The 22291-nt window shown below is 43.5% G+C and overlaps 1 protein-coding gene across 9 annotated transcripts in view; it reads right to left on the reverse strand.

The window, feature by feature from the left end:
• DMD (dystrophin) overlaps nt 1-22291 on the reverse strand; it is a 1967742-nt gene that overhangs the window by 1061061 nt on the left and 884390 nt on the right. For 8 of the 9 annotated variants that reach the window (XM_075200299.1, XM_075200300.1, XM_075200296.1 and 5 more), the window contains 3 exons: nt 20831-20992; nt 12005-12115; nt 11291-11464 (listed from right to left, as the gene is read on the reverse strand). In XM_075200299.1, coding sequence (XP_075056400.1) covers nt 11291-11464; nt 12005-12115; nt 20831-20992 — 447 coding nt within the window. Of the gene's footprint in view, nt 1-11290; nt 11465-12004; nt 12116-20830; nt 20993-21076; nt 21215-22291 lie in introns of those variants that run through there. The other variant, XM_075200301.1, reaches the window with a different exon arrangement.

Raw genomic sequence — 22291 nt, forward strand, 5'->3', positions numbered from 1 at the left:
CAAGCGCCTGGCGCGGGGCAGAGGAGGAGGGCAGATGGCAGAGGAGGGGGACAAATGGCAGAGGAGGGGGACAGATGGCAGAGGAGGGGGACAGAGAGCAGAGGAGGAGCGCAGATGGCAGAGGAGGGTGACAGTTGGCAGAGGAGGAGGGCAGATGGCAGAGGAGGGGGACAGAGAGCAGAGGAGGAGGGCAGATGGCAGAGGAGGGGAACAGATGGCAGAGGAGGGGGACAGATGGCAGAGGAGGGGGACAGATGGCAGAGGAGGAGGGCAGATGGCAGAGGAGGGGGACAAATGGCAGAGGAGGGGGACAGATGGCAGAAGAGGGGGACAGAGAACAGAGGAGGAGGGCAGATGGCAGAGGAGGGGGACAGATGGCAGAGGAGGGGGACAGATAGCAGAGGAGGAGGGCAGAGAGCAGAGGAGGAGGGCAGATGGCAGAGGAGGGGGACAGATGGCAGAGGAGGGGGACAGAGAGCAGAGGAGGGGGACAGAGAGCAGAGGGGGACAGAGAGCAGAGGAGGGGGACAGAGAGCAGAGGAGGAGGGCAGATGGCAGAGGAGGGGGACAGATGGCAGAGGAGGAGGACAAATGGCAGAGGAGGGGGACAGAGAGCAGAGAAGGAGGGCAGATGGCAGAGGAGGGGGACAGATGGCAGAGGAGGAGGACAGAGAGCAGAGAAGGAGGGCGGATGGCAGAGGAGGGGGACGGATGGCAGAGGAGGAGGACAGATGGCAGAGGAGGGGGACAGAGAGCAGAGGAGGAGGGCAGATGGCAGAGGAGGGGCACAGATGGCAGAGGAGGACAGATGGCAGAGGAGGGGGAAAGAGAGCAGAGGAGGAGGGCAGATGGCAGAGGAGGGGGACATATGGCAGAGGAGGGGGACAGATGGCAAAGGAGGGGGACAGAGAGCAGAGGAGGAGGGCAGATGGCAGAGGAGGAGGGCAGATGGCAGAGGAGGAGGGCAGATGGCAGAAGAGGGGGACAGATGGCAGAGGAGGGGGACAGAGAGCAGAGGAGGAGGGCAGATGGCAGAGGAGGGGGACAGATGGCAGAGGAGGAGGACAGATGGCAGAGGAGGGGGCAGATGGCAGAGGAGGAGGGCAGATGGCAGAGGAGGGGAACAGATGGCAGAGGAGGGGGACAGATGGCAGAGGAGGGGGACAGATGGCAGAGGAGGAGGGCAGATGGCAGAGGAGGGAGACAGATGGCAGAGGAGGTAGACAGATGGCAGAAGAGGGGGACAGAGAACAGAGGAGGAGGGCAGATGGCAGAGGAGGGGGACAGATGGCAGAGGAGGGGGACAGATAGCAGAGGAGGGGGACAGATAGCAGAGGAGGGGGACAGATAGCAGAGGAGGAGGGCAGAGAGCAGAGGAGGAGGGCAGATGGCAGAGGAGGGGGACAGATGGCAGAGGAGGGGGACAGATAGCAGAGGAGGGGGACAGAGAGCAGAGGAGGGGGACAGAGAGCAGAGGAGGAGGGCAGATGGCAGAGGAGGGGGACAGATGGCAGAGGAGGAGGAGAAATGGCAGAGGAGGGGGACAGAGAGCAGAGGAGGAGGGCAGATGGCAGAGGAGGGGGACAGATGGCAGATGAGGAGGACAGAGAGCAGAGGAGGAGGGCGGATGGCAGAGGAGGGGGTCGGATGGCAGAGGATGAGGACAGATGGCAGAGGAGGGGGACAGAGAGCAGAGGAGGAGGGCAGATGGCAGAGGAGGGGGACAGATGGCAGAGGAGGAGGACAGATGGCAGAGGAGGGGGAAAGAGAGCAGAGGAGGAGGGCAGATGGCAGAGAAGGGGGACAGATGGCAGAGGAGGGGGACAGAGAGCAGAGGAGGAGGGCAGATGGCAGAGGAGGGGGACAGCGAGCAGAGGAGGAGGACAGATGGCAGAGGAGGGGGACAGAGAGCAGAAGAGGAGGGCAGATGGCAGAGGAGGGGGACAGAGGGCAGAGGAGGAGGACAGAGAGCAGAGGAGGAGGGCGGATGGCAGAGGAGGGGGACGGATGACAGAGGAGGAGGACAGATGGTGGAGGAGGGGGACAGAGAGCAGAGGAGGTGGGCAGATGGCAGAGGAGGGGCACAGATGGCAGAGGAGGAGGACATATGGCAGAGGAGGAGGGCAGATGGCAGAGGAGGGGGACAGATGGCAGAGGAGGGGGACAGATGGCAGAGGAGGGGAACAGATGGCAGAGGAGGGGGACAAATGGCAGAGGAGGAGGGCAGATGGCAGAGGAGGGGGACAGATGGCAGAGGAGGGGGACAGAGAGCAGAGGAGGAGGGCAGATGGCAGAGGAGGGGGACAGATGGCAGAGGAGGGTGACAGCGTGAGAGAGGGCAGAGGAGGGTGACAGCGTGAGAGAGGGCAGAGGAGAGTGACAGCGTGAGAGAGGGCAGAGGAGGGTGACAGCGTGAGAGAGGGCAGAGGAGGGTGACAGCGTGAGAGAGGGCAGAGGAGGGTGACAGCGTGAGAGAGGGCAGAGGAGGGGACAGAGGGCAGAGGGGGCAACGTGAGAGAGGGCAGTGTGCCTGGATGCAGAGGGGGCAGTGTGCCTGATGCAGAGGGGGCAGTGTGCCTGGTTGCAGAGGGGGCAGTGTGCCTGGTTGCAGAGGGGGCAGTGTGCCTGGATGCAGAGGGGGCAGAGTGTCTGGATGCAGAGGGGGCAGAGTGTCTGGATGCAGAGGGGCATTTTTGCATACAACTAAATAAGTATATCTGTCGTGACCTAAATACTTATTACAATTTTTTGACCCAACTACTTCTAAAACAGGACTGCTCAGTAATTATTTTGGAGGGGTGCCTTGAAAAAATTTGGAGACTCTAAGGGTGCCGCGAACTGCAAAAGTTTGGGAACCACTGCCCTAACCCATTTTGATGTTCTTTTTGATTTACACTAAGCTGTTTGCATGTTTTTATGATTAACGGAGGAAGAATGGGGCCTGAACAAAGATCTTGCATAGGGTTCCTATGAAATCTTAATCCGCCTCTGCCCTTTCATGACTATAGGTCAGTATTCCGCAAATGAAAATGACTATGACAGGAGCCATCATTGTTTTTAGACTACTAAAATAGTTCAGTCTTTTCCCTTTTGTAGTGAATAGAATACAGCTGGCATTAGGGAGTTGATAAGCCAGAAAATTATAGACCAGAATTAAATGCAAATAATCAATAAGTTATTGTTAATGGTACACATGGCTTGCAGGATATTGGATTTTTTCTATGTACCATTAAAATCATGCAAGGTAGGCCACACACTAAAATATTTGGAAGATTTAAAAGCTTGAACAGCAGGTTCTCAATGCAAAATTTCTGTATATAACATCCTGATTTTGAAAATTTCACATACTAATAGTGAATTGCTTGCAGGGTTACCATCAGAAAATCAGTATGTTGGCACATGTACTCAACAACATAGACACAGTGTGGAACAGAGATTAGGACCCCCATATGTTCGATAGTTGTTGCACATTAGCTGGTGGTGGATCTCTGTTCTGATTAGTCCTTTTTATGGTTTAATTCCTGATACATTTATGTGGAGCATCTGATGCCCCATTTAAAATTACTTAAAAACTTTCTCTATCTAATTCTTCCTCTGAACTGCACATTATCCACTGAGAATCAGCACACTTGCTTTATCATCAATAGTTTTTATCCAAGGCTTAAGGGTATAGGGAGGGGGTACAGATACAAGAAAGGGGAAAAGAGAGGGGTACATAGTGCAGAGCAGACAAAACATATCAAATTACAATAAACAGTGTTTTATTGACAGAGCCTTGCAATCAAGCTAGAGGATCTGTGGCGGCTGGTTTGTGAGAACTCAACTGGGCATGATAGGGGTTAGAGACGTGCCAGGGGTAGTGGAGTGGGACAGCTCTTGGGGGCATATGAGCTTGGAGCCTTCACCATCAGTTGTGAACTCATGCCAGGGCATGTATTTAACAAAAGGGGAGGATGGAGCCATGGAGTATGGCTCCAATGTCTCCATATGGAAGCTAAAGTGGATTTTTGCAATAATTTTATATATGGTGGGTGGAGATTAGTGTTTACATAGTTGCGCTATTGCGGCTCTAGTTGCTACCAAAATGTGACCCCAGACATATTGATAGTGTTTGGGCAATTGGTCAGGGTATAGGTGGAAGAGAACAATAAGTGGAGTTGGAGCCAGAGATATGGGTGTGACCTTGCAAGCAAGCTCTAAGACCTCCTGGCACAGCGGCTGGATGACAGGGCACGTCCAAAACACATGCATAATATCCCCTCGACTCAGCAGCCAATTTTAGCAGGTGACCCAGCCCAAGGTAGCCCACTATGGGAAAAGCCCATGCCCCCTTTCCCCCAGCCCAGCCAACCAATGCCTGCAGCCCCACAGTTGCGCCAAAAGGACTTGGAATGGGCAGACCAGATCTTTTGTAGGTGTGCCGTGGTGAGATAGGTCCTATACAAAAATGTAAACAGCATTTCGATATAATTAGTACACTTGGAGATTTAGACATGTTGCCATAGATGATTCCCCATTGGATCGGAGAGAGAGAGAGAGAGAGAGACATTAAAATCCACCTACCATTTACATTGGGAGATGTGTTTGGGTATATCAGAGAAGTAAAATAAGTGCTGGTACAAGGAGGTGATGCCACATTTGTTACTGCCACTAGTCAATTTAGCGTGGAGAAGAGGCAGAGGTGGAAATAGGGGGCAATCACGGCAGTGGAGGCCCCCTTATCCAGTGTCGCAACCACAGGTACTTATAAAAATGTTTGGACGGAATGTTATATTTTTCCTGCAGCTGCTCAAAGAAGCAGAGATCCCCGGGGACAAACAGAGGTATAAGGGGAATGCTCCCCCTCCAGTTGGAGATGTCATAATCAGCAAGCAACATAGAGACCATGTGTAGAGAGATATTGCTAGATGGAGGGGCAAAGTCTGTGGTATGTCACAAATCGGGGTCTTAGCCTTGTTTACACCACTCAGCGGTAATATATCACCATACATCTCTCTTTTGGTCAAAGGCAGTATTCTATCCTGGGACAAGCGTGACTTCTGTCTGCAGTACTGGAGGCTGCTATCTTGGGTGAGCCATTTGCTAAACATCCTGCTGAGTCTGAAAACCTGATCTCATCCACCAATTAGCTTCTCTGCAGTCTATAAGAGCCTCCTCCAACATTCAGCAAATTGCCAGTGCAACACTTTCCTAGTTCCTGGTTCCAGACTACCATAGTTGCTGTTTATTTGCTGCTTCATCCTGTCTGCTGTATACAGATGTCAACCATCAACCCTTCGTGTGAATTTAGCTTCATCCTGTTTGCTGCTTCATTCCACCTGCTGTATACAGATTTCAACCATTTACCCTCTGAATGAATTCAGCCAAATACATGGACTTCATCTATTTACTCTCTGAGTGAGTTTAGATTCATCTTGTTGCTGTTATACGGACTTCAAACCATTAACCCTTTGTGTGATTTCAGCTTCATACTGTTGCTGTTATATGGACTTTAAACCATTAACAATTTGTGTGAATTCAGCTTCACTCTGCTGCTGAAATAAAGACTTTAGCTATTTATTACGCGTGTGGATTCACCTTCATTCTATCTGCTCATGTACAATTTCCAGGCTGTTACCTTCTGTGTGATTCCTCCTCTCATCAATCTATTCCTGACTCTCCTACTGGCTATCTTTGGTAGAAGGTTGTTGTTCTGAGTCATCCACTTTCTGGAGCCATCTCTGTGTCTTGGGGTACCGACTTCCAGTTCTAGGTCTACCTCAGGTTCTGAGTTCTGAGTTGTCCTGGGACAACTCCAGGCTTATTCTGTTCAGGAGATTGCCACCCCCTGTATAGTCTCTGCCTGAGTTCTTCCCATTCTCAGTTGTGGTACTATATTCCTCTGCGTTTTTGAGTTCTTGGCAGTACTGAGTTTCTGGTCGTGGGGTCATGTCATCCCTGTTCCCACATCCAGGTTCCAGTCCATCAGGTCCAGATTCCAGCCGTTCATTCCAGTACGGAGTCCAGTCCAGCATTCCTCCTCCTAAGGTCTGGTATACAGGAATAGAGGTACCCCTATGAACAAGACACTCCCAGTTTCCACTACATCCCTGCCACAGCTAGCCCCAAGGGTCCTGAGATGGATCCCAGAAACCCTATTGCCGTGACATGGTAGTTCCAATTGTTCAGTCCTAAACCTTAAGGGCATCAAGGAGGGAGATTGGGGGATTAAGGGAGTGAGGTCTCAGAGTCAGCAAGCCAGGCAAAATCTATGACCGGATATGCAGGGAATAGTTCTCGCTCCTTATCAACCCAAGGTTCTTTACAGGGTCGAAAGCGCCCAGTGTCTAATTTGTGAGAGAATGCAGGCGTCTTGGTATCGGGACAGAACTGGCAGGGTTAAGTTTCCTAATTTTTTGGGCAGAGCCTAAGGGTAAAAGACAGCCTGGAAGGTTTTCCCCTCCATGTGTATAGGAGCATCAGTGAGTGAAGTGCTGACAATTTTTTTTTCGAGAGAATATAGGGGATGGGCCTGAATTGGTACATAAGCTTAGGAATGAGGACATCAAAAAGGAGGACAATGTCGGAAAATAAGCACATATAAAATAAAACAGTGGTCTGTCCCTATGAGGTTGAAGCCTCTACAGAACGCAGACGGCTGAGGTGTTCTGCCAGAGGTTCAATTGCCAAAACATACATTAACGCTGAGAGATGGGGCACTCCTGTCTGGTACCATTAGTGATGTTGAATTTGTCAAACAGGAAACCATTACTAAATACTTTTGCTGATGGGCCTCAATAGAGAGCAAAGATCGACTGCAGAGTATGTCCCCAGAACCTAAATTTAAGTAAGACCTGTCGCATTAAATCCCAATGCAGTCTGTCAAATGCTTTCTCTGCGTTCAGAGACAGCATCAGCAGTTCACCTTGATGTCTCAAGGCATAAGCAACCAAATTGAGGACTCTCTCCTTGTGTTGTCAGGTGACTGATGTCCCATTACGAAGCCCACCTGGTCTGGGTGGGAATGAGTGGGCTAACCCTGTCAGCAATCAATTTGGCGTAAATTTTAAGATGTGTTTTGAGAAGGGATATCGGCCTGCAATTGCTCAATCAGCCACGTCCTTTCCCGATTTCAGGATGGTTATGATCTAAGCCTCAAGTGTCTCCTCAGGGAACCCACCACAGTCTGTACCTGCATTAAACAAGTTCACTAAAATAGGGACAAGGTCCTTCTGGAAAGTTACATAGAAATCATTAATATACCTATCAGGGCTTGGAAGTTTAAGTTTCAGAAGGCCTTTAATTACTGCAGTGACTTCCAGGGAAGTCCAGGGGGCATTAAGAGCTTGAAAAACGTCTATGTCAAGGGAAGGAAGGCATAGTGAGTATCAGATCTATTCTAGAGTAGGTGTTGTGTACATGTGAGTGGTAAGTAAAGTCTTTCTCAATAGCGGCAAACGCGCGTCAGGCATCATACAAGTCATATTCCGCTAACAGTTTGCGGAATGAGAGGGAGGGGCCCACAATGTCAGGAGGTAATCCAGTGTCTGGGGAAAGGTCATGTCCAGTTGGGGATCTAAAGCTAAATTAAAATCGTCCATTAAAACTAGGCTACCTATCCTGATTTTCTGTATTACCCTGAGGGTGCTCTTCAGATAGGGTATTTATCTGGAGTTGTTGGCATATGGAGAAACACGGTGGCTTAGTGACTAGCACTTCTGCCTCTCAGCACTAGGGTCATGAGCTTGATTTCCAACTATGGCTTTATCTGTATGGATTTTGGATGTTCTCCCTAGTGTTTGCGCGGGTTTCCTCTCGGTGCTCCGGTTTCCTCCAACATTCCAAAAACATACTAGAAGGTTAATTGGCTGCTATTAAAATGTACCCTAGTCTGTGTGTATGTTAGGGAATTTAGACTGTGAGCTCCAATGGGTGAGTTCTCTGTGCACCGCTGCGGAATTAGTGGCGCTCTATAAATAAATAAAAAATGGTGATCAAGATAATGATTGTTGTCTAAATGGCCAGTCAAGATCAGAAACTAACCCTATTTGTACTCGAGTTTGCGGAGTAGTGTAAATGGAACATTAAATCCAAACAGTTGCGTTTAAGAGGGCTATTGGCCGAGTAGCAAGTGGGGTAGTGGGATAGGCACTACCCCTATCCCTAAGGAAGGGGGGCGCTGCGCAGCAGAAATGGTTTTCTTGTAAGTCCACTACATCCGCTTTATGTTTAAAAAAATGTATTGAAGGCTAAGTGACATTTATATGCGGAATTTTAGCCCTGGACATTCAGAGAGAGAAGTTTAATCATAGGATCAATGGTACACAGTTATAGAGATCCTCAAGTGGGTAAACTGAAAGCGCTCAATGTTAAGGCTGGTCAATGGCAAAAGAACAAGTCTATGTGGCTGGGCTTTGTCTGCTTTGGGGATGGGGGAAGGGGATTGGGAACAGGAAGTGGGGAAAAACATAAAAAGGAGGAGAAACTGAAATAACCCAGAAATTGGGTTATCGCATTTGCCGCATAGGGAGGGAAGCGGCAAAATGAGTAACGCATGGGGGTGCGGGGTCTGCATCAGAAATCCCCCTCCCATGTCTATAGGTACACCAGAACTTGGGGGGCAACCTGGAAAAGTGGAGAGAGCCTGAGAATCTCTAAGGGGTATTCATTAAAATACTAGAGTTTAACTCTAGTATTTTAATGAATACCAATAAAGTTATGTTTTATATATATATGAATTTTTCTCAATCTGATAGTCTACATTTAACAATTTAAACCCTTTGAGTGCCCCTCTATACATATTTTCTCTTTCTCTTTTCTTTTTTGGGACTGAATAGTGGCAGGGGCACAGGTGATGTCCCATCACTTTAACAGCTGGATGCCCTCTTCAGGAGTACAAGTATCGTGAGTGGTGTTGTTTTTTTGCACGATGAGTGTCTCCAGAAACCCCCATTTGTAAGAAATATTGTTGTCTTGGAGCGCTGTAGTGACAGCATGGAATGACCTCCTCTTGAGAGTAGTAGCTGAGAAATAGTCAGGGAACAATTGGGTGCCAGCAAGCACATATGTGTTTTCAGCTGCTCTAGTTGACTTCAAAAGCTGATCTTTGATAATGAAAGCGGTGCATCCAGAGGAGAGTGACTCTAGGTGCAGATCCCGTGAATGTTTTTGGTTTGGGTAGGCAGTGGACCATTTCACTGAGCAGGTTTTGGTCTGCAGGAGATGGAAGTAGTTTGTGAAAGAGGGCAAGAACATAAGAATAAAGGTCAACATTAGCTAACACTTTTGGGATGCCTCTAATTTTCACATTATTGCGCCTAGAACGATCTTCCATATCTGCCATTTTGTCTTTAAGGGAGCCCAGTTCCTGACGGAGGGGATCATGGGCATCTATCAAGGCATTATGTGACGCTACCAATTAGCCCATCTTCTGGTCCAGGTGATTAGCGCTGTCCCTAATCTCCTCTATTTCACCCTTAAGTTCTCAGACAGAAGACCTCATAGCAGTTAAGGCTAGCCAAAATAAGTTGAATAGTACCAACAGTTATGGGCACTTTGGGATCAAGGGTTGCCTAGGACGTAGCAGGGGACATCGGGGGACCAGATAACAAGGCAGCCCCGAGGCCCATGGAGAGTACAATCTCCGGTGAAGGATAGACTTTCTTTTCCTTGCCCAACATCAGGGGCTTGAAATAATTGATGGCTGGGATGGGTTTAGTAGTTTTAACTTTTTTCGGGCCCCTCATGCAGATTGAGAAATGGAAATAATATGGAAACAGTAACAGTTCAGGTGTGATAGCGGAGTGTATATGGTTACTGGAGCGGATCAGACAGCAAAATTAGAAAGACATGGGTGGTGGGTGATGGTAGGCATCTTAGGCACAAGACATAGGTAGGCCAGGAAAAAAGTCTCTGTACAACCTATAGGATATTCAAGCTATGGAAATCTGGGTGGTGATACAAGAACCAAATGCGTAAGCTAAAAGTCACAGAGTGTCCAAAGTAGAGTAGGCTTGAAATATCTCTGCAATTGCAGGAGGTGCAAGGTGTAGTATTAGAAGTGGACCACAGGGTGGGCAGCAAATCTCTACTGGCTGGTAACTAAAGGGAGCCTTTCGGCAGCAGTGGAGGGCAGAGTAGTGTTTAGATCAGGCAGGCAGCACAAATCAGACAGATATGAAGCAGTGGGTTGTAGAAAGGTAGTGAGCCCAAAATCACTGACCTGCTAGTAGGGATCACAGTATAGTAAAGCAGTACCAGATAGTGTCTTCTGTAAGCTGGATGGATGGCTGGCTGCAAATCCAGAGGTCAGCTCTGCTGAAGGGGACTATATGTCCTCCTGTATTACAATTCCAACACTGGCAGTTCAGGGGCCTCTCTGAGTGAGGCTGGAGACAGTGTGATGGACTCTAGAACTGACTCATGCTACAAATGGAGCTCCTATGGCGGAATAGAATTTTCCTATGTGCTGGTATGAAGGGACCCTCCTTGCTGAAGTCCCGGCTGATCCGATGAAGATACCGCATGTGTGGAAGGGGACAACTGAGATAAGAGGGAGTGCTGGGGGCTGGCTTTGGGGGACACTACTGACCGGGAGAGCAGTCATACACATTCACCCACTTCCCACCAGTGCTGCACACCCAAAGAAGGGAACAGAGTCCTCTGTACCCACATGGTCAGTGGACACGCAGGCGGCAAATGATGTGGCAAGATAGATGCCCGTAGGCTGTGGAGGTCACTGGAACCAGTCCGGATGGAGGTAACTTCAGCCTCCAGTTTACAATGTAGCCAGGCCCCGATCTAACCGTAGCAGGTCAGGATGGCCACGGGGAGAGTTCTGGGGCTCCCACTCCCGATCGTGTGAGAGAGGGTTGCCCCAATGTTTGCAACAGAGAAGGGCTGTGTGATGGCCCAGTGAGTAGCGATGCAGGATGATAACCACACTGCAAGGATGGAGCTGGTAAGGAGTCCATCCGGCCAGTATGAATGTCAAGCCATGCCTTATGCACATTTGTATTACATCACTACCTGTACATATGAAATTGACAATATCTGAGCAGTGAAAGAGCTGTGTAGACATACGACAGTCAAGCAGGTGCAAAGTTACTTCTTTTTTATGCTTTGCTCACCTTAATGACTCAGGTCCTAAGTATACACAGCATTATCTAAAGAATTGCTTTGCTCATGTCACTGTATTATTAGAGAGTTTTATAAGGTTCACCAAATAGCAATGTTACCATCCAGAAATTATTTCCCACAGGTGTATTTTAGTTTTAAGTTGGAATCATTATTCAAGCTAACTTGTACTTACCATACAATGATCCAACTGTGTTTGAACAGTGTCTTGATCCACACTCTTCATTTCCAGAATTGGCAACTCTGAGGTCACTTCATCCAGAATTCTTTTAGACTCTATAAGACGCTGCTCAAAATTTGCTGGTTTCTGGAATAGTCTAAACTTTGTAGAAACCTCTTGTAGTTTTTTCTGACAAATAAGAATATATAGAAAAACAGCTTTAACAAGGCAATAATAACCTATAATAGTCATCAAAGGATACAACTCACATTACAGGTATTTTAAGGTACAGGTTATCTTAAGGTAAGACAATATTTTTTAACTTCCTAAACATCACAATTTTTAAATATAAATAGTTGGAAATTAGGAAAGATTTAAATATCTACTGTGGGATCTGTCAGACTTCCCCAGAAGTTAGCCTATTTTAACTCTTTTTCGCTGGTTCCCAACAAAAAAATGACATAAAATCATAATCTTTTATCACATTTGCTTATAGCCTGTTCACTCTTATGACTGCAAGCACATTTCTCCATTGTTTTTCTTGTATTTTTGTGCTTACTTAGTTTACTGGCCCCTAACCTTCACCACCTTTCTCAGTCTAAAAAATCAGCACCCCTGTCTTGTTCTGCATTCTTTCAAGAGCCCATATTCTTCTAGATCACCATCTCATACTGGATTCCAATAATAATAATAATAATAATAATAATAATAATAATAATATGCATTTACCTGTGCAATTTCAATCTGTAAAAGAACCTTTTTAGACATTTCCTTTCCCTGGTTTCTTTTCTTCATTTCATCCAAACTAATCTCGTGGCTTAATAAATCAGACTGTATTTTCTGTTGATAAATATAAGATGGCATATATACAGTTATACATTAATATATGTATTGTATTGAAATTAAGGAACAAGTTATACAAGTGAATATGTTGGGGCTTAAATAATACCCTTATAATTGTTCACAAAAATATACTGCGAAGATCCAGACAAAGAAGATGTTAACGTTCTTATCTACTGATCGTGCACATCACCTCTACTGAAGCTAATGTTAACATTCTTTTGCAAATTCAATCCAAAAGACATAGCCCGATTGTCAACCATAAATTGTAAGATATGTTTTTAAGTTTTTTATAATTTTTAGAACATAAATTATTTTTGGGGGAATGATGAAAAAGATTGTATGTTCCTACTTTCAAATACTGGTCTAGACATAAAATAATTTCTATTCTGTTCTAAGCATTACTAGTTTTAAATCTCATCATTTTTGTTACAACCTTTCTGTCCTTTAGGAAAATGTAAATAAATTCACTGAAATAATTACAGGCTACAGCGTTAGATTACATTCTCACAAAACATTCACATCTACAAACACCACTGAGGGCTTAAAAGTTAAAGTCTCTGTATACTATAATGTCATTCCTATCATACCTTTTATTCATGGGCACCCATTGTAACTCCATGTGTTTCTCTATGGGTGGGTTTGAGAACATGAATATATATGTTTCTGAATACAGATATTATTTTATTCTGATATGAGTAGCAATGCAGCAGCTAAATTCAAAGTCCTTTGGCTTGATGGTGTCACTTTATGAATTACAATCTATAGGGCATATTCAATTGTTGGCAGAAACGCTGAAAATCTCGCGGTCAGCGCATTATTACCGTTATTACGGTAATAGTGTGCGGAAAAAACATTATTACCGTAGTTTTCTCGCTGGATTTCAGCTCGCAGCTCCCTGAGCCTCAAGCTGAAATCCAGCTAACTATTACCGTAATAATGGTAATAGTTGTAACGCGGTGCGGAAAACGAACAATTGAATATGCCCCTATGTATTACTTTCTACCTTTCCAGTCTATTCAATCATATATCCTTAATCTTCACAAAGTGTAAGCACTGTGTGTCAAGCTGAAAATTATCATTCCTACTTGTATGTTATATCTTTACTGCTTCTCAATGTATGTTCTTATATATGAATACTCAAAAAAATTACATCAACACATCTTACTTATTACAATTATATACAAGGGGTCTAATTCATTAAAGAAAGTAAAGAAAAAAATTGAATAATTTTGAACCTTAGCAAAACCATGTTGCATTGGAGGGGGAGGTAAATTTAAAATGTGAGGACAGATTTATAGTTGTGGTAGGGCAGGTTCCATATAGTTTTTAAATGTCAGTGTAAAAATAAAGCTATCAAGTACTTGTGTGCTACATGAAAAAACAGCTAGTATTTTCCTTATGTGCAAAATAATAAATTAATTTGCACCCTTTGCATTGTAAAGTAAGGTCAACGTAATTAAAAAGTTGGGGATAATAATAGAACTAAAATCATCAAGCGCTAAGCAAGGATTCAGTTAAAATTGGATTTTGTTTTTCATGTATAATCACCCCTTGTTAATCAATTGCAGCTGTTTAACCAGGGTGAGTTCAGTATTTTTCAGAGAGGCGTGTTGGTGTCAATAGCTGAGGGGGGGTATTGGCGCTGTATTGCCATTTGTATGCTTCTGGGGTACCTCTTCGTAAATTAGCTCTCAATTTAAAAACACATATATGTATGGCCCAAATATATGGGACTCTCACTGTTTAGAGTTAGGACCACCCTATTAGCAAAAGCACCGTGAAGTGGCGGTGGCTTGAACATACATTTGCAAATGTGTGCAACGAAGACTTTTTGCATTTTTATGTACAAGTAGAAATGGCAGCTCCTTTGCTGGCTATAGCAGTGTGCTGGGGGATTTTTCTCTGTGTTCGTTCCTTTTAGGATAACTCCAACCTATCAAACATCTGCTATGAGCCTATAAATTGAGCAATTTCCACTTCTGTATTTAACCAGGGTGAGTGTCAGCCCTGGAAACCATAAGCACCCAAAAAGGATAGAAATATAGCGTTGCTGGTGTTGCTTTTTAATAAGGGGGATTTTATACATCACTCTCAATATATTAAAAAATAAAACATTTATTCAAACATGAACATAATGAAAAAAATATTAACTCACCTTATGAATTAATTACAACTGGCATTTGAATCAGTGTATATTCTACTTGCAATTAGTTATAGTTAGATATAATTCACAGATGTTTCAACCAGTATTCACATTACTCAAGTATAATAAAGTATAATACAGATGGAACACTGTTATTCAGAACACTCTATGCTATCCAAAATATATGCAATGTATGTATAGATGTGTTGCATGTATGTCTACGGATACAATGTAAGCCTCTTGGTGTGTGCCACTGCATAGATATACTGTAGTGCACAAAGCACTATTATAAATAATTACAATAGAACCTCCCTAACTAAACTTATTTAAACTAACTAAAAGAAAAATGCAAAGGGAATAAATACAAATTACAGGGGATAATTGTAAATAATAATATATTAAAACAGTAAGTGTCTAACAACGATAAGTGTGGTTTACAAACAACTAATCTCTCAAAAACGTATTCTTGACAATGCTAACTTGTGTTCATTATACAGTAAATAAAACAAACCTCAATTTTATATGTCACAAAGGAACGTTTGTCTTCATTTTTTTCTATATCTCATAACTATTTTCCTGGGTAATTTCTCTTTTGGAATGGTTCTGTCTTCATTAAGTCTGAAATATTATTTATTTAGCCGTTGCTATATATTATGCAGAGGATAGGGCACTAAGGGGTCTATGTCAATTACATGCGCTGCAACTAAATATGCATCGCTTCACATCGCCTGAATGCATCATGCCAGGGCTACTGTAGGTGAAGTGACCCCTCTCATGTGATCTAATTGTCCTGCTTACCGGAAGTTTAGCGCTACCGGTGACGGAAGGAAGTGCCGTGCGCCGAAGAGGCTTTAGCAGAATCCCATAGGAAATGACAGGTAACGCCATCCTGAGATGGCGTTACCTGTCTGCGCAATGCAAAGCTTGATGCTTTGCAGAACATCGCAGTCCCCATAGTAATCTAGAGGGACTGTGATGCTGCACGATATTTAACTAAACGGAGGAGATGTCACAGAAATCTCCTCCGTTAGGCAGTTAATACATAGGAAACATACTTAAAAGATGTGAAAACAGTATTTTTTTTTAAGAGTTAATTAAGCATAGACCCCTAAGAGTGGTTTTCCTCTCTTTACCTCTAACACTTACAGTATCTTTAATTGCCTTTACCAGTGGATAAAGTTATGCCAAATAGAACACATTGTTTATCCGCAAATTACCCTTCTATATTAAGCAGCTGCCATTTAGCTTAAAGCAATACATAAACATTGAGAAAGTCACATGTTATTCATACTAATTCCCTTTGCCTTTATTCTGCAAAAATCTTAACACAATCTAAATTAATACTAGTTTATTTAATTGGACTTTGGTTTTATGAGACACAAATTAATTACTATATGCATCTCATGGCGCAACTCAATTATTATGTTGACAGCAACAAGAGTGCAAAACATGCAGCAGTGACAGGCAACATTACACAATTTAGACGCCGCATGATGTGGTCTGCTATCCTTCAAAAGGGCCACACACTACCTTTAATCTCAGTAATACGTTAAAACAATACATTTTATCTAAGAAAGAGACACCTGTCCGTAATAACATATCAGCAGGCATTTTCAACAAGTGATACTGGCTATATAACAAGCAAATTTGACAATAAAGTAGGAAGGAGCTAGGGGGCTGCAGGTGAAGGCTCCGAGCGGCGTCTGTTGCCCCTCACTGCCATACAGTGCTTGGTATGTTAGTAAATATGACAAGTGATCTGTTATTAGCCTGTATTATTTTTATTTGTGTTCTTCAATAAAAGCAATTCATCTGTATCACCACACGATGGCGTAAGAAGTCCATTACATTTTCACTGTACTGTCTAGAAAATCTATTAGCTGCAACAATGCTAAAATATAAACACTGCTAACAATTTACAGGTTTTTTTTTTAATTAGAAATAATAATGTAAGTTAATTAAGAAATGCTTACGTACAATATTTCTGTTATATTAGCACATTTTGGGTTTGATGCAGAATTAATTTGTCTATGATCAAACCACAGTTTGCCTTTACAAGCCATTGCCGCTTTAAATTTTCAATGCAAAGTCGCGGATTTCCGGCGAGTTGAAAAAAATCGGAGGATGATACATTTACCCCTTAGAGAGATCTGGTTATTCAAACACTGTTCCAGTGAGGCCCTGCTATTTTATCAGAGGGGCAAAGTAAATCATAGGGGCATATTCAATACTTCCGAATCCCAGCGGCGTTAAAACTATTACCGTTATTACGGTAATAGTAAGCTGGATATCAGCTCGCAGCTCCCTGAGCTGCGAGCTGAAATCCAGCGAGAAAACTACCATAATAACGTTTTTTACGCACACTATTACCGTAATAATGGTAATAGTGCGCAGAGCGCAAGATTTTTGGCGTTTCTGCCAACAATGGAATATGCCCCATTGTGTAATAAAAGAAGATACCTGGGAGATCAACCCACCCTCTCAATGGAGGTCTACTTATTTGTGCAGTTTTCCTAACCAAATAGACGTAACAAGCTTCTGCTGCAGTTGGAGTTTAGACAATTTAGAAACAGCAATTGATAGGGAGTGAAAGAAAAATAAGATTCCGGGTAAAAGTAATTTGATAACCTAAAATCAACTAATGAATGATATATGGTAATGTCACCATTTTATAGGTGTTTTTTAAGCTTTAGGAACACTTTGTGAAAGGTAACTTGATATGACATCACACTTTTTTAAATGGAAAAAAAGGAACTGTTTCTCATACAGCTGTGTTATAAGTGTATTACAAAAGTTTGCCGCATAGAAAGTGGTTGTGGCTGTGCAGTTTGTATATAGGGGCTATTCTGGATCTATTAGGCCATATTGTATCTAGCCCACGTGTAGGGGCTGTGCTGGATCTATTAGGACCTGTTGTAGCTAGGCCACGTGTAGGGGCTGTGCTGGATCTATTAGGACCTGTTGTAGCTAGGCCAAGTGTAGAGGCTGTGCTGGATCTATTAGGACCTTTTGTAGCTAGGCCAGGTGTAGGGGCTGTGCTGGATCTATTAGGACCTTTTGTAGCTAGGCCACATGTAGGGGCTGTGCTGGATCTATTAGGCCCTTTTGTAGCTAGGCCACGTGTAGGGGCTGTTCTGGATCTATTAGGCCCTATTGTACCTAGGCCACGTGTAGGGGCTGTGCTGGATCTATTAGGACCTGTTGTAGCTAGGCCACGTGTAGAGGCTGTGCTGGATCTATTAGGACCTTTTGTAGCTAGGCCATGTGTAGGGGCTGTGCTGGATCTATTAGGACCTTTTGTAGCTAGGCCACATGTAGGGGCTGTGCTGGATCTATTAGGCCCTTTTGTAGCTAGGCCACGTGTAGGGGCTGTTCTGGATCTATTAGGCCCTATTGTACCTAGGCCACGTGTAGGGGCTGTGCTGGATCTATTAGGACCTGTTGTAGCTAGGCCACGTGTAGGGGCTGTGCCGGATCTATTAGGACCTGTTGTAGCTAGGCCACATGTAGAAGCTGTGCTGGGTCTAATAGGACCTGTTGTAGCTAGGCCACGTGTAGGGGCTGTGCTGGATCTATTAGGATCTGTTGTAGCTAGGCCACGTGTAGGGGCTGTGCTGGATCTATTAGGATCTGTTGTGGCTAGGCCATATGTAGAGGCTGTGCTGGATCTATTAGGATCTGTTGTCGCTAGGCCATGTGTAGAGGCTGTGCTGGATCTATTAGGACCTGTTGTAGCTAGGCCACGTGTAGGGGCTGTGCTGGATCTATTAGGCCCTATTGTAGCTAGGCCACGTGTAGGGGCTGTGCTGGATCTATTAGGCCCTATTGTAGCTAGGCCACGTGTAGGGGCTGTGCTGGATCTATTAGGACCTGTTGTAGCTAGGCCACGTGTGCTTCCGTGCATAACAATCCATAATCCTTGTGTAGCAGCTTCTTTCCTGTGTATTGCGGTTTTGTATATAATTGTAAATGCTGGATTGGGTGTGAACACAGCATTACATCAAGTGGTAAGATAAAGCTTGTTAACCTGTTACATTATTTGTAATGCTATATAACTTGATCTAAAGTTCTGAGTAAGAGAATCCTATTAAACAAGTAACAGAATAAGGCCTCGGGCAGACCGACTTTTTATTTGCTTTTTCTCAGTTTTGTAATTAAAAATGTATGTAAAGATGCACTCCATAAAAGTAAATGAGCATTGCATTTCAACTGCTTTATTGTATCTTGCATGGACCAAATCAGAATACATTTGAACGTGTACTTGTATGAACAGCACAAAGGTGAAGCTATAGGCACCTGTGGTACATCAATCTGTGATATGTAATTTGATGTCAAGCTTATAATTTAATGTATTTCAGTCAGCATCTATTTTGGCATGTGGACTGTAGGGAACAGCAAGGATCAATTATATATATTTATTTTCTATAAAAAAATGCATCTATTTAGTTTTAATGGTCAAGTCACAACGCGCTTCCCCACCTATCATTTCCAGTTACAGACAGACTCCTCATGGATACAAGGACTTCAGGTGCACAGTGACAAGTCTGAATTACTGCTCCTTTCTCCTTAGTAACACTGCTACCACCCATCAATTCTCATATCCTGAAGATGGGCAGCCAGGGGCAGGTTGGGCTGGGCGGCAGGGGCGCATGTGCCCCCCGAGCCTGTCCCATAGTGGGCTACCTGGGGCTGGGTCCATGGCTACCTGCATTTTTTTTCCTTTAAAATGTTCCTAATAGGCTGCTGAGTTGAGTCTTGTTCCCAGGGGCTAAAATTTGCCAGCCCCGCCCTGAGGACAGAGGTGATTTGGATGTTGACTGAATTTTCACTGTGCATTCCTCTTGGATATCTGTGAGAAGTTTTTTATTTTTTTAGTTAAAAAGAATAATATGAGGCAAATCTAATTACTAATGCTCTAGCATGGCTTTTCTATCTGCCACACAGGTGCTGGTATCATATTCCCTGCACTCCCTTCGGAGGCTGTCAGTGGTAGTGACTGATCTGGGTATCCTGACCACTTCCAAAGACAACACCAGAAATATGGCGCCGGTACTTGCACAGAAGATAGTAAAGACTCAGACTGATATTTCAGTCACTATCTACAGAAGAGGTCAGAGGTTCCAATGGCAATTTAGGGGCATTCTGAAAAGTAATGAAAAATGTATCAATGTGAATGCTATCCATTGAAGTACAGTCTAGTTAGGGAAGGTGGCTTCACTCATTACTCTGCATTCCAGGAGGTGAAACAGTGACTCCCAGGATCTGGCCATAGAACATCTGAGCTTAAGATACCAGCAGCAACAGGTAGACAAAGCTGCCAGAACAGACATAAGAGACAGCAGCACACTCTGACAATTATCCCAATTCTGGTGGGACAGTCCCAAGTTGTCAGGACAGTTACAGTCAAGTGCCTGCCCAAGAATAACTAATTGTCTTCAGACGTTACCATGGAATACCTCAAAATTAAACCACTACTACATTTTTCCATCATGTTGTCTTTTTATTTGAAGAACAACTAATATTTTATATTTTAGTTTACACTTCTCATATTTCGGAATTTTGCACCCCCAAAAGTCTTGCACCCCAGGCTGCAGCCTAGTCGATCAATTGGAAAAACAGGTCTTGCTAGTACTGAATGTTAATGACAAGCATTATTATGATAGAAAACTGGAAGGTTAAAACAGCAGTGAGCAAGACATTTACTAGGTGCTGCAAAATACAGATTTGTATTTGTAGTATCAACTATTATAAAGCCAAATCTTCTGTCTCCTCTCATTGCTGCTGAAGGAATGTGACAAAGTATTAGGAGAGAGGAAGGAAAAAATAGGATACATTGTATGCAAGAAGGAATAAAAAGGGAATTGTAAAAAAGAAATTGTGTAAATCTGTGTCAAATAATATGAAGCAGGGCTAAGTATACCGACTCTAGAAAACAAAACACCATCTCTGCAAGAGTCACATAGTATGCAGAATTGTGTGCGTCTGACTTGTGCAATAGAAATGACATTAATCTTTCTTCTACTAGTGGTGAGATTATATTATACACTGACTTTCTCATGGCCAAATAAAGCCAAATAGTAGTTATACCTGCACAACACAATGCATATGTCACTCTAGTTTTACAAAGAATGTGAGGACCTCTCTCACACACAGACACAGCTGACTTATTGTCAAATCTGATTAAGTAACCAAGGGATGACTCACAGGACAATTCACAGTAATCAGCTTTACAGTATATGAACAATAGTCACTGTAGCAGAGCATTGTTTTGCAAGTATGAGTTAAAAGGATTAGACACTGTATCAGTGTATTTTTGAACTAGTGAATAGTGACTTGACAGATCTGTTCCTGACCTGGCTCTTGTCAATTGTGCAAATACAATACACAATGGGTTAATTTACCTATTGAAATCCATAGAGTGAACCCAAATCCCTATTTTTGTAAGCCTGTGTTAAACATTTCTAAGATAACATCCAATAACTAGTAAAAGGAAGCTAGTTTGGCATTAAACAATAGTTTGTTGCACTCAGTCAGGAATCAGTTGTGTTAAGAGGTTAACAGGAGCCTACCTGTGCTTCCTGGGGAACCTGACCTGCGTCAATTCTGTCTGAAATATAGGCTGTCAACTGTTTGTCTGTGGTGCCAAGAGACTCCTGAATTAGGCGAATAGCTTTGTCAGTTTCCTGGGCAGACTGAATACTTTGTTCAAGAACCTTTTGTCTCCTTACAGCCTGTAAATGAAGAAAGGGAAATAAGTTATTTTTTCACACATCAATTTCATTTTCATGATAACACAGGTAATATACAGCAAACACCTTTCTGTAAGATGAATTTCGATGACTTTTGACACTCATTCAGGCTACCGTAATAATAACCTAACAAAGGTAAAATAAATCAGTTAATCAGAAGTAATTTGAAAGGAAAGAACTGGTGAAACTTCTTTTGAACGCGTCTGTAAGGCACTGCTAAAATTGTCAAAAGGAAACCTCTTCTAAATGCTGTAATCTTCTGTACTGAGGCCTATCCCACTTCTTCCTGATCTCATTATGTAGTTCAAGAGATTTCATGCATTGAGAATAAGGTCACGGTCACCTCAATATAGAGTAAGTGTAAGCCAGAGCAACAAGTTGCCAGCAAGGAAAGACAAAATGAAGACATTGTAGCAGAAGAGGGCAGAAGTCAATAACATATTAAAAACTGCAGAAAATCTGGCACCATATATTTAGTTTAAAAAAGAGATCTCACTGCAATCACAATAATACAATAACTTATCAGGTTTCAATGGATGTTTTGTCAGCAAAAAAACAAAAACTTGTAAAAGTGCACATTGACATTGTATGCATCATTTTAGTTAATTCTAATAAACAAAAATAAATAATAATACGATTTTCAGCTAAGGGATATAGAGTAAATTGCAATCTTTATAATTTTCAGAGATGGGGGTGGGGTAAAGTCGACCCTTGGTCATACAAATTAATATAAAGTTACAGAGAAAACAGTACTGAGTATGACGTAATAATTGGCAGCCCTGAAAATCTGGGGCTAAGCACGTCATCCTGGCCGGCCCCCATCCACTGATAGGCTGAAATGGACAAAGATTGAAAGGGGGGTGGCCTAATGGCGCGATTGACTTGGTCACATCCCCAAGATGGCGCCCCCTCCCGGACAGCTGGCTGCAAAAGTTGGTAAGCATGAAATACTCCCCCAAAAATAAGATTACTATATGCATGGTTTTACTTTACCTGTAATTTTTCTGATATTACTATATCCTAAGATATAGCCGAACACATTAATACGAAGGCATGGTATGATATGTATACTATACAACAGACATTCATTAATGTATAGTTCAAAGTCCTGCAATTTTCAGGTGAAGCCATGCTTATTTAGCTATGGTGAAATATGTTGTAAATAAGGAGCTACCACAACCTTTATCTAAAATGTTAACAGTGGTCTGATTGAATTCTCTGGACTTCTGCAAAATTTGCACCTAAATACAACATTAGAAATGAGTCTTAGGGTCGGATAAA

Source organism: Mixophyes fleayi, chromosome 2 (genome assembly GCF_038048845.1).
Source record: "Mixophyes fleayi isolate aMixFle1 chromosome 2, aMixFle1.hap1, whole genome shotgun sequence".
In the NCBI taxonomy this organism is placed as follows: Eukaryota; Metazoa; Chordata; class Amphibia; order Anura; family Limnodynastidae; genus Mixophyes; species Mixophyes fleayi.